Genomic DNA, 13,771 nt, shown 5'->3' with positions numbered 1-13,771 from the left:
TCTGTACTCATTCTGTATTCAGTCAGTCTCACGACTTAACAGTAATAATTCTTCAAATTCTGTGGCCTGGCAACTTTCCATCCTAACCTCGACGGTCATCTTGCTTCCTAGGCTGGGACATGTACCTAGGGCCACGAGACTGTGCCCCCTCAATGGGGCTGACATGAGTGTCCCATGACACGGGACAACCTGGATTCAGTGATGGTCAGGCTCACGGTGACCACCACTTGAACAGCAGCAGCTTGTGCCACTGGGGGATCACGTGTAGGTGCCTGTTGGGCCGGCCAAACCTATTCCTCAGCAGGAGTAGGCCGAGGCACTTTAGTTGGTGCCCGTTGGTTAGGCCAAACCTCCTCGACCACAAGAGTAGGCCTGGGCACATCGGTAGTGGACCCTTGACGCAAATACTCGGGGTCCATAGCAGGTGTCTCAGGATACCATTCTCCTTGGACGACCTTCCCCAGAATGGATCTGAATCCCAATCTTCAGAGGGGAAATAGGCAAAGGGGATTTGGGTAGGTTCTTGGGCCTGGTGCCGGCTGCTGCCCATTCCCCTCGCAGGCTCTGTACAGGTGTGTATTCCACAATCTCCCCCTCTCTAGGGAGTGTAGAGGTGGAGGGAGATAATCTCTCTTCACCTCTCTCCTGTTGACCAAAATAGTACCCCCGTGGTGGCAGTCCACTAACGTGCCATACCCCCTCACTCTGTCAAACTTGACGACTGTAACTCTTTGCCGTTCTAGGGGTGGCTTCCCCTCTCGGGGTTGTTCTAGCCTCCTGATATATAAGGCCTCCAGGCTCTTGGTGTCCTGTTGCTGAACTTGATGTATTTCATACGGTATAACTTTGTGGCCATACTCCCTTCTCCTCTGCTCCCTTAACTCTTCATTATGGCAGCCACTTCGGCCTCAGGTTTGGCCTTCTTGACCTGAGCTGGTGGGACGGGAGGACGGGTCTTCCCTGGCAGGGGTAGGAGATGGTCCTTCATGAATTGTACTAGTGCTGGCTCATCGCCAAATAACCACTTGGGTAGCGGTGGTGACTGCAGATGTGCTGGGGGCTGCCGGACCTGGGGAACTGGCTCTGGACTGGGGGTAGATGGAGGCGTAGAAAACGCGGACTCGGCCGGGGTACTCATTTCCAACTCCTCCATGTAGATCTCCGCCCAGGAGGCTCTCTTGAAGACTTTGGCGTACCTTCCGCCGGGGTTGCAGGCCATTCTCTGTCATCCTCCAGCAGCAGACATTATAGCAGGCCTCCTCGGCCCCGATGGAGATCTTCTGGAGACGGTCCGCTTACTCCTGGAACATGTGCGCCGCGGCTGGGGTGACTCTCCCGTGTGACTGAAGAGGTCGAGCTCTGCTTCGCTTCTTATACCGGTCTTCAGCAAAATGGCCACCGGCTGGAAGTGACTCAGCAGTGCGTCCTCTTCTTCCACCCCCCTGGCAACAAGGGGCAGACCTTCCATGTTCCACTTGGGACTAAGAACTACGATGTGGCTTCCACGCGCAAGGGCAGGACGCTGGCCATGATGGGATCCTTTTGCTCGCTTTTCTTCCAACAGATTAACCCTTTCAGGGATGGCGCCAGACATCTTGGGACGTAATATTACTTCAGTGCGAATTTTGCACATGATGTTCACGACATCAGGGTTTTCTTCAAAAACAAGTGACAGTCTTTTCTTCATCTCCCCCTCTATTTCACAAGCGCCATGAGTAAAACACTTTTCATAAACAAAGTCCCGTACTATTTCTGACTAGGTAATGGCAGCGGGGCGTGTGGTGCTGGGCAGATGTTGTTGCCCTAGGGGCAGATGGTATTAACCCCTTGTCAGAAGACTTGACTTGACTGACAGGACTGTGACTTTAGCTTACTTTACACTTGACTTCTGGCTGCAGGACTTGACTTGAGGCTGCAGGAGTTTAGATGTGGTGAGCCACGAAGTGTGAGGTGAGGTGTTAGGGGCAGATGGTGTTGCCCAGGGGTAGATGGTATTAACCCCTTCGTGTTCGTGACGCCAGGGCGAGATTTAACCTTAATCACCCGAAGGTAGCACCGCTAGTCCTAGGTTAGGCAGGGGCAAATAATAGTTCAAGCCCAGGTTAAGGTTAACGGTAGCTTTTACTGAGGTAGACAGATGGTACAGTCTATACAGTTCGGCCAGGGTCCCAGAGAGGTGACCAGTAACACGGGGGACCTTGCAGCTTGCTGGGACTTGCAGTGAATTGATAGACTATAGGTGCAGGCAACACTGACTACCATTGACTTGACTTGACTTGACTGAAGATGATGACAGATGATAAAGACGACTTGGCTTACTGACTTGTGGCTGCAATTTAGGTTGAGGCCTCCAGATGTGCTGGACACTGACCCTGAGATGTCTGGAACGGACTGAACCTCAGCAGGAAAAGAATCACAAGAGAGAGATTGCAGCTCCTCCCTATCTAATAAAGGAGGGCTGTGCAAGGAGCCCATAGGCTACCTGCGGGTAACCTGGTGCTCTCTGGGTAACAAACATATGACAAACATTATCATAATATACACTTTACCTTTACACTTAATATACAACCAATTCACATGGGGGGAGCACTGCAGGAGAGCCCTGAGGATGTACAGGGACTCTACCTGACAGGACTGTAGGAGCATATCCTGTACTGGCACACCACACTTCAAAGCAGTTAGTGTTGGATATTATGAGCAGCCAGACATTTGCTGCTTACGGTAGTCATTTAAACCTTTAAAAGCCATGATTTATGACGATCGTGGTGTCTAAAGTGAAAGTAAAAATCTGTGCTAGCCCAGAGGAGCTTACCGAACCCTCGCAATATAAAGACAGAGTGCCAGTGTGTATTAGTTCTATATGCAGAGGTAGCAGTGTGTGACAGTATTATATTCTAAAGGCCACAGTGCGTGGTAGTATTCTATTCAGAGGGGGCAGTGTGTGCTACTATTATATTCAGAGGGCGGAGTGTCTGGCAGTATTATATTTAGAGGATGCAGTGTCTGGCAGTATTATATTTAGAGGGTGCCATGTCTGGCAGTATTATATTTAGAGGATGCAGTGTCTGGCAGTATTATATTTAGAGGATACAGTGTCTGGCAGTATTATATTTAGAGAGTGCAGTGTGTGGTAGTATTATATTTAGAGAGTGCAGTGTGTGGTAGTTTTATATTTAGAGGGTACAGTGTGTGGTAGTATTATATTCAGAGGTCACAGTGTGTGGCAGTATTATATTCAGAGGGTGCAGTGTGTGGCTGTATTATATTCAGAGTGTGCAGTGTGTGACAGTATTATATTCAGAGGGTGCAGTATTTGGCAGTATTATATTCAGAGGGTGCAGTGTGTGGCTGTATTATATTCAGAGGGTGCAGTGTGTGGCTGTATTATATTCAGAGGGTGCAGTGTGGGACAGTATTATATTCAGAGGGTGCAGTGTGTGGCAGGTTTATATTCAGAGGATGCAGTATCTTGTAGTATTATATTCAGAGGGTGCAGTGTGTGGCAGGTTTATATTCAGAGGGTGCAGTGTGTGGCAGGTTTATATTCAGAGGATGCAGTATCTTGTAGTATTATATTCAGAGGTCACAGTGTGTGGCAGTATTATATTCAGAGGGTGCAGTGTGTGGCTGTATTATATTCAGAGGGTGCAGTGTGTGACAGTATTATATTCAGAGGGTGCAGTATTTGGCAGTATTATATTCAGAGGGTGCAGTGTGTGGCTGTATTATATTCAGAGGGTGCAGTGTGTGGCTGTATTATATTCAGAGGGTGCAGTGTGGGACAGTATTATATTCAGAGGGTGCAGTGTGTGGTAGGTTTATATTCAGAGGATGCAGTATCTTGTAGTATTATATTCAGAGGGTGCAGTGTGTGACAGTATTATATTCAGAGGGTGCAGTGTGTGGCAGGTTTATATTCAGAGGATGCAGTATCTTGTAGTATTATATTCAGAGGGTGCAGTGTGTGGCAGGTTTATATTCAGGAAGAGGCTGTGATCTGCTCGGTAGCAGAAGATATAGATGCACTCAGGCGCTCTCCTTGTGAGTGTCCCGATTAGGGTGAAAAAAAATTATATTTCTCTTTATATAATAAAATCCACTTGGTTTTACTACCTCCGCTTGGATTGGATTTTTACCCTAACCGGGACACTCGCAAGGAGAGCACCTGAGTGCACCTATATCTTCTGCTGCTGAGCAGATCACAGCCTCTTCCATTTACCACGACCGCCGAGGATTAGTCCAAGACGGGGAAGGTGACGTGGCAGCACTCCCGAACCTTGCATTCTACGATATATGGTGTTTTACCCGCTGTACAACACCTAAACATGAGTACAATCACCTCCTTTTACATTCTCCCAGAGTTGCTAGGAGTAACGGCACATTGCTGCGCTTGTTTCTGTTTCTTATTTTTCTACAGTTCCTATAGGTTTATATTCAGAGGATGCAGTATCTTGTAGTATTATATTCAGAGGGTGCAGTGTGTGGCAGGTTTATATTCAGAGGATGCAGTATCTTGTAGTATTATATTCAGAGGGTGCAGTGTGTGGCAGGTTTATATTCAGAGGATGCAGTATCTTGTAGTATTATATTCGGAGGGTGGAGTGTGTGGCAGGTTTATATTCAGAGGATGCAGTATCTTGTAGTATTATATTCAGAGGGTGCAGTGTGTGGCAGGTTTATATTCAGAGGATGCAGTATCTTGCCGTATTATATTCAGAGGGTGGAGTGTGTGGCAGGTTTATATTCAGAGGATGCAGTATCTTGTAGTATTATATTCAGAGGGTGCAGTGTGTGGCAGTCCTCACTTGTTTATTTACTTAGGTTGTAAAACAGATAATTGTATTATTTCATCTACGCTATATATTGTACACTACAGTGACATTTAAAAAAAAACTATTACTTACAAATGCTCATCAAACATCTATAGAAAATGCCTATGGGTGGTGCATATCAGTATAGGAGGAGCAATTTAATATGGGTGGGGTATATTAGTATGGGTGCGGCATACCTTGTGGGGGAGGAGCTCCTCAGTAGATCTCGCAGGGGACTCCCCAAATTTATTGCTACCCCACTGTCCCAGACCCATATATTTATCAGACCCAAGACCAGACCCCTATATTAATCAGACCCAAGACCAGAACCATATATTAATCAGACCAAAGACCAGACCCCTATATTCATCAGATCCCAGACTAGGCCACAAAAATAATTTAGACCCAAGACCAGACCCCTAAATGAATCAGACCCATATATTAATCCAACCGAAGACCAGACCCCTATACTAATCAGACCGAAGACCAAACCCCCTATACTAATCAGACCCAAGACCAGACCCCTATATTAATCAGACCCATATATTAATCCGACCCAAGACCAGACCCCTATACAAATCAGACCCAAGACCAGACCCCTATACTAATCAGACCAAAGACCAGACCCCTATACTAATCAAACCCAAGACCAGATGCCTATACTAATAAGACCCAAGACCAGACCCCTATATTAATCAGACCCATATATTAATCCGACCCAAGACCAGACCACCTATACTAATCAGACCCAAGACCAGACCCCTATATTAATCAGACCCATATATTAATCCGACCCAAGACCAGACCCCTATACTAATCAGACCCAAGACCAGACCCCTATACTAATCAAACCCAAGACCAGATCCCTATACTAATAAGACCCAAGACCAGACCCCTATACTAATCAGACCCAAGACCAGATCCCTATACTAATAAGACCCAAGACCAGACCCCTATATTAATCAGACCGAAGACCAGACCCCTATATTAATCAGATCACAGACTAGGCCACAAAAATCATGTAGACCCAAGACCAGACCCCTAAATGAATCAGACCCCAGACCCCTATATTAATTAAACCCCAGATTAAACCCCTATATTATTTAGACCTAAGACCAGACCCCTATATTGGTCAAACCCCAGATAAGACCCCTATATTAATCAGACCCAAGACCAGACCCCTATATTAGTCAGATACCAGATTAGACCTGTTAATGAATCAGACCCAAGACCAGACCCCTATATTAGTCAGATCCCAGACTAGGCCACAAAATTAATTTACACCCATGACTAGATCACCAAATGAATCAGATGCAAGAATAGACCCCAAAATGTATTTACACCCCAGACAAACCCCTCAATGAATCATACTCCACACCTGGCCCCTAAATTAACTCATACCCAGGACCAAACCCCAAATTAGTTAGACCCAAACCACAATCTAATATTTATTTAGACCCCACAGACCAGACCCCGAAATTAATCAGACCCCCGACAAGACCCCTATCTTAATCAGACCCAAGATCAGACTCCTATATTATTCAGATCTCAGACTAATGAATAAGATGATAGACCAGACCCCAAAATGAATAAAACCCCAGACCAGACCCCTAAATGAATCTGACCCCAGACCAGACCTCTTAATGAATATGACCCCAGACCAGACCCCTACATTAATTAAAATGTAGACTACACCCCTAAATTAATTAGACCCCGGACTCATTAATTAATCAGACCAACAACCCCTAAATTATCAGATCTCAGATCCAACCAAAAATAACTAAACCCTAGACTAGACCCCAATTAATTCTTGACACCAACCACCTAAAGCCCATGACACTGGCCAGCACCAGCACTTTGTATGCACAACTGCACACAACATCCTATTGCGGGTTTGGTATTTAAAGGGAAAAATCTAAATTTTCTTCTGATGACATGAAGTCTGCGATCTTGGATCTTCAATGATTTCCATGTTAAAATATCTCTATAGAATGATCAAATCCCTTTGGCACGGGTCGGAATTGCGAGAACCAGTGGATTACCAGGATGCTTAAAGGGGTACTCCACTGGCCAGCGTTCGCAACATTTAGTTCTGAACGCTGTGTCTGCGCTGTGGGGGGTCGGCCACGCCCACTCGCGAGGTCACGTCACGCCCCCTCAATGCAAGTCTATGGGAGGGGGCGTGGCGACGCCACGCCCCCTCCCATAGACTTGCATTGAGGGGTCGTGGCTTGACCTCACGAGTGGGCGCGGCCGACAACCCCGCAGCGCAGACACAGCGTTCAGAACTAAATTCACCACTCACTGGTCATTCCAGTCAGTAAACCATATAAAGTGCCATCATGTCATGTGATCACTGTGACCAATCAATAGCTCAGAATTGAATGCCACCATGGAAGTTGTCAATCAATTACAGTAGTCATGTGATCATGTAAATGGGTGAGGAAACACAAACGACATGTTGTATTGCTATATACTATACGTACAACGATATAATGAGACTGTTCTAGTGTCAGTGTTACCTAGAGAGATGTTATATTTGCTGAGATTGGTCCGGAAGCTTTCCGCCCGCTGGTAATACCCGTCCAATGTCTCTCCATAGTCTCTCGCCCCCAGGGGCAGGATGAGACTGTCCGATAGCCGCAGCAGGACGTTTCCGGCGGTGCGTGCCACCGTTTGATGGCTGGTAAAACCTACAAAACGGGAAACACATGGAAGTGCCATAAATGCGGGAATTCGTCTTTAAACGTGTCGTCTGGCACAAAAACCTCTCATCTATTACTGTAATAGGGTTTTCTGAGACGCTAGGAGAGTATACAGAGGGTATATATAGAGCAGCGCCAACAAGCATCCTTCTCTCTGGAGGACCCCACTCATCCATGGATTCCATGGACCTGTGTTTCCCAACCAGGGTGCCTTCAGCTGATGAAAAACTACAACTCCCAGCATGCCCAGACAACCAAAGGCTGGGGGGGGGGAGCAGTAGTGTAGCATGTTGGGTGGGGGAGTAGGAGGTAGTATGATGGGCCATGTAGAGTGAGGACACACCTCCTCCAATGCACAGGATTAAAGGGGTTATCCAGGAAAAAACTTTTTTATATATATATATATATATATCAACTGGCTCCAGAAAGTTAAACAGATTTGTAATTTACTTCTATTAAAAAATCTTAATCCTTTTAGTACTTATGAGCTGCTGAAGTTGAGTTGTTCTTCCCTGTCTAAGTGCTCTCTGATGACACGTGTCTTGCGAACCGCCCAGTTTAGAAGCAAATCCCCATAGCAAACCTCTTTTTCTCTGTGCAGTTCCCGAGACAAGCAGAGATGTCAGCAGAGAGCACTGTTGCCAGACAGAAAACAACAACTCAACTTCAGCAGCTGATAATTATTGAAAGGATTAAGATTCTTTAGTAGAAGTAATTTACAAATCTGTTTAACTTTCTGAAGCCAGTTGATATACAGTGGTCCCTCAACATATGATATTAATTGGTTCCAGGAGAACCATCATATGTTGAAACCATCATATGTCGAGTACATATGTCTATGTAAAAATGGTAATTGGTTCTGGGGCCTCGGAACCATTGTATGTTGAATACATATCTCTATGGGAAACTCCTAATTGGTTCTGGGATGACCATTGCATGTGGAGTGTATGGGGAGTGTTTAACAAACCAGGGTGCCTCCAGCTGTTGCACAACTACAACTCCCAGCATGCATGTACAGCCATTGACTGTCTGGGCATGCTTGGAGTTATAGTTTTGCAACAGCTGGAGGCACACTGATAGGGAAACATTGATGTATGGGGTGTATTGTGTGTATATGTATTGTATGTGATGTGTGACATCGCATGCAATACTGTACAGTTCTTTAAATACCTTCAGGGGGGACAGAATGTCCTCCATTACCATCCTGCCGACTACAGCTCTATAAGAAAGGAAGGGGAGGGCAGCCAGCAGCTCATTGGATGCCTGCAGCAAGATGCTGCAGGCTATTGGCTATAGCTGCACTGGGGGGGCGGGGCTTACACGGAGCTCACAGTGGAAGCCTGGACAGCATGTGAGTAACAGGAGGCAGAACGGGGCACACGGGGCACATTATACAACTATCTGTTAGTTGCTGAAGTTGTCAGCGCTGTCAGATAGCTGTTTGTACGATGGCCCCGACACGCAGCAGCATCATATGTTGATGCTGACTTCAACATACGATGGGCTCTGAGAGGCCATCATATGTTGAAATGATCATATGTCGAGGACATCATAAGTCGGGGGGGTCACTGTGTATATATATATATATATATATATATATATATATATATATATAAAGTTTTTCCTGGAATACCCCTTTGAACACCAAGTGATCAACAGATAGCAGGTATTTGTGAGAGAAATCTAGGTGCTAGACGCATAAAAATGATATGTTCACTTTTGTGGGATGTGACAGGTACTCTTTAAGGGCACAATTGGTAATTATTGCTCTTTCTAATACAGGGCCTTGTCAATGTACTGTACAGGAGCAGGGAGTCCAGGGATTAAAGGGATTATCCAGGAAAAAACTTTTTATATATATATATATATATATATATATATATATGAATGACCTGGCTCCAGAAACTTAAACAGATTTGTAAATTACTTCTAATAAAAAATCTTAATCCTTTCAGTACTTATGAGCTTCTGAAGTTACAGTTGTTCTTTTCTGTCTAAGTGCTCTCTGATGACACCTGTCTCGGGAACCGCCCAGTTTAGAAGAGGTCTGCTAAACTGGGTGGTTCCCGAGACACGTGTCATCAGAGAGCCCTTAGACAGAAAAGAACAACCTTAACTTCAGAAGCTCATAAGTACTGAAAGGATTAAGATTTTTTAATAGAAGTAATTTACAAATCTGTTTAACTTTCTAGAGCCAGTTGATACATAAAAAAAAGTTTTTTCCTGGATAACCTCATTAATAGGAGTCCCTGCCTCTGTATCTATATTCCATGGTGCGCTACATCAATAGCACATGTACAGCACTGAGTACACTCACTTTACATTCACATGGCTGGTTTAGGGAGTGAATACTTGCCTTTGTACTCCAGTGGCTTGGGGGGGCATCTTAGCAAGGGGACACTTGAGAAAATGCACTTTACTGAACAGGCTTGCACTGTGCTGGGGGATGATTTATAACATACTACTACATTGGCAAGGTGGAGGATAAGAAGGGTATAGATGCACGGCTTTGCAAGGTGTTGTGTGAAGAAAAATAAAACAGCAGCAAAGTAAGGAAGGGGTTACACTATGCACTGACTCGCTGCTGCTGATAATGATGATGATTATTCATTTATAATAAGCCTGCAGACTAAATGAAGGGGGTGGAGATTACATTAAGGATGCAGTACGGTGTACATACAATATTAATAACACAAAACCCAGCTGCCCAGAACTTTATGGTCAGAGATAAGAGGGAAGCCTTGATTTACCTTTCACAGCATGGACTCTCTGGAGGAGGAAGACAGGCTCAAATTGTAGGCACACATTCCAGTCTCTCTCATTCTTTCTTCTGCATATAGCAATAGCTAAGCCCCACCCAACACTCAACTGTGTTCTGTCCTGGTCTCTCTTTTGTTAGACATGGATTTCCCCTAACAGCAGGCAGTGGACTGCACATGGCAGGGAAGTGAGACACCTAGTGGCCAAAACTTTTTTCTGTAGGTGTCATTTTTGGTAAATTAAATAATTTAAAAATGTGTTCGGAATCACATGGAGGGAAACTGTTTGAAACGACAGTGCTTATTTATCTCATAAAAGTAAAATGTATATATTTTTTATATATTTATATACCTGGGTCTACATATTTAGATGCATAATCGAAAGTATCAAACGCTGTGTGATAGGCGGGATATATACGAGCCGACGTCACTGCCTGTAGGTTTTAAAGAACAAAAACAGAATAAGGGCATGTGTAAAATGTCCCCAACAACTGATCAATATATTCTATAGCAGGTAGTATTATAGTAGTTATATTCTTGTACATAGGTGCAGTATTATAGTAGTTATATTCTTGTATATAGGAGCAGTATTATAGTAGTTATATTCTTGTATATAGGAGCAGTATTATAGTAGTTATATTCTTGTACATAGGAGCAGTATTATAGTAGTTATATTCTTGTACATAGGAGCAGTATTATAGTAGTTATATTCTTGTACATAGGTGCAGTATTATAGTAGTTATATTCTTGTACATAGGTGCAGTATTATAGTAGTTATATTCTTGTATATAGGGGGCAGCATTATACTAGTTATATTCTTGTATATAGGAGACAGTATTATAGTAATTATATTCTTGTATATAGGAGCAGTATTATAGTAGTTATATTCTTGTATATAGGAGCAGTATTATAGTAGTTATATTCTTGTATATAGGAGCAGTATTATAGTAGTTATATTCTTGTATATAGGAGCAGTATTATAGTAGTTATATTCTTGTATATAGGAGCAGTATTATAGTAGTTATATTCTTGTATACAGGAGCAGTATTATAGTAGTTATATTCTTGTATATAGGAGCAGTATTATAGTAGTTATATTCTTGTATATAGGAGCAGTATTATAGTGGTTATATTCTTGTATATAGGAGGCAGTATTATAGTAGTTATATTCTTGTATATAAGAGCAGTATTATAGTAGTTATATTCTTGTAAATAGGAGCAGTATTATAGTAGTTATATTCTTGTATATAGGAGCAGTATTATAGTAGTTATATTCTTGTATATAGGAGCAGTATTATAGTAGTTATATTCTTGTATATAGGAGACAGTATTATAGTAATTATATTCTTGTATATAGGAGCAGTATTATAGTAGTTATATTCTTGTATATAGGAGGCAGTATTATAGTAGTTATATTCTTGTATATAGGAGCAGTATTATAGTAGTTATATTCTTGTATATAGGAGACAGTATTATAGTAATTATATTCTTGTATATAGGAGCAGTATTATAGTAGTTATATTCTTCTATATAGGAGCAGTATTATAGTAGTTATATTCTTGAACATGGGGTAGTATTATAGTAGTGATAATATTGAATTTGGATTTGTAGTACCAATTCCTGTATTATTGAAATCCAGAAACGCTCTCCTATGAGATAGCACTTCCCTCCCTTTTTTGCATATTACACAAAAAGCATTATTCAGGAGTAGACACCCTTGTTTTCATACTAGTCTTCTCACTTGTTTGACCATATTTACCCTGTCATAGGTGTATGCGATATCCATGCATGTTATCCCCAAGTAATGTAAAAATGGGGCGTAGTCACTGCCGATTCCCAGGGTTCCAATTCTACATGGAAGGAAAAGGAAATGTAAAATATACCAACAAGATTGTATTACAGCAGAGAAGCAAATGTACGGCACATTTTTGTATTCTATGGTCTTCCTTTAAGCCGGTGTTTCCCAACCAGTGTGCCTCCAGCTGTTGCAAAACTACAACTCCCTGCATGTAAGGACAGCCTTTGGCTGTCCTTGCATGCTAAAGGTTGTAGTTTTGCAACAGCTGGAGGCACACTGGTTGGAAAACACTGCTCTGAGCTATAAGCTCTATAGGAAGAATTCAAAAATGTGGCCGCTCTCGAAAGAATCATGGCCCCTTCACTGCAATACCTGACACAATGAGATCCATAGGACTGTCGCTATGCTTGGTACTGCAGGTCTCGAAACATATGAAACGCAAATATAGTAAAAAGTTATCCCCTAACCTCATAGACTTCAGGGACAAAAAGGGGGGAGATTTATCAAAACCTGTCCAGAGTTGCCCATAGCAACCAATCAGATCGCTTCTTTCATTTTTCAGAGGCCTTATAAAAAGTGAAAGAAGCAATCTGATTGGTTGCTATGGACAACTGGGCAACTTTTTCTCTGGGCAGGTTTTGATAAAGCGCCCCCAAGGGGCCTACATTTGAATCTTGATATTACCCCTTTACTTTACATAAAGAAAGCCCCCGGAATGGACAGCATGGGAGGGGAGGGGCACATGACAGGGGGTGTAGGAAGCAGGCAAAAGGGGTTAAAAATTAGGTAGGGTAGGTAAAAGGAAGCAAGGGGTTAAGAGAGGGGAGGAGCGAGGAGGCCGGCAGAGAGACGGGAAGCAGTGGGACAGGAAGGGGAGGAGCCATTTGGCGTGGAGAAAGCGTGTTCTGCCCACCCGCCCTAAGAATCAGGTGGGGACGTTGGGTGGGATTGGTTGTAGTGTGTTTTGGAAGGGGATTTGGAGGCATGCTGGAAAGACGGTAGAGGCCCGGTCATTATGGCCGGGGGGGAGCTGGGTTGGTAGCCAGCTATATATAGGGGTCCCTAACGGAAGGGACAGAGTGGTCTCCGAAGGTGGTGCCCTTGGATCAGGTGATGGTCGACCAAGGGCAAAGTAGGAGGGAGTGTCTGGACGAGAAGGGGCCTTCAGGTCCCCTTCCAGCCTTCTGCTAGCAGGGAGTAGGGTCATTTGCACTATGTAAAGGTTATTTAAAGGTTATTTAAATTTGTATGGGAGGGTATGTTACCCCAGAATAATGGTTCTAGTTGTTATATTTTGTCATTTATATTTTTGTTATGTTATTTATAAAGAGAGAATTTAAGATGTTATATTTTGTTACTCATTTGATAATAAAATGTTGGTCCGCTGTGGCCTTTGTACCATACTAAGGAGTCTGTGTTTCTTGGGAGGGCTATTAAAGGAGTACTCCAGCGCAAAATAACTTATCCCCTATCCAAAGGATAGGGGATAAGTTATAGATCGCAGGGGGGGGTCGGAGCGCTGGGGCCCCCCCGGGATCTCCTGGACGGGGCCGCGGCAGTCTGCAGGAAGTGAAGTTTCGTCCCCAGCAGACACGCCCCCTCCATGTATCTCTATAGGGTACATGGAGGGGGCATGTCGGCCGCCGCGTCATGCGGGGACGGAACGCCCCCTTTCCAGCATACTGCCTCGGCCCCCGTC

The 13,771-nt window shown here is 43.9% G+C and overlaps 1 protein-coding gene across 4 annotated transcripts in view; it reads right to left on the bottom strand.

Annotated features, from left to right (window-relative positions):
* LOC130361201 (aminopeptidase NAALADL1-like) overlaps window positions 1-13,771 on the bottom strand; it is an 81,440-nt gene that overhangs the window by 10,157 nt on the left and 57,512 nt on the right. For all 4 annotated transcript variants that reach the window (XR_008890905.1, XM_056563915.1, XM_056563914.1 and 1 more), the window contains 3 exons: window positions 12,034-12,124; window positions 10,628-10,709; window positions 7,334-7,504 (listed from right to left, as the gene is read on the bottom strand). Coding sequence is in view for 3 of the 4 variants with exons in the window: in XM_056563915.1 (XP_056419890.1) it covers window positions 7,334-7,504; window positions 10,628-10,709; window positions 12,034-12,124 (344 nt within the window). In the remaining variant the exon portion in view is untranslated. The remainder of the gene's footprint in view (window positions 1-7,333; window positions 7,505-10,627; window positions 10,710-12,033; window positions 12,125-13,771) is intronic.

This window comes from Hyla sarda, chromosome 3 (assembly GCF_029499605.1).
Source record: "Hyla sarda isolate aHylSar1 chromosome 3, aHylSar1.hap1, whole genome shotgun sequence".
Classification (NCBI taxonomy): domain Eukaryota; kingdom Metazoa; phylum Chordata; class Amphibia; order Anura; family Hylidae; genus Hyla; species Hyla sarda.
This window is presented reverse-complemented; position numbering and strand designations above follow the sequence as displayed.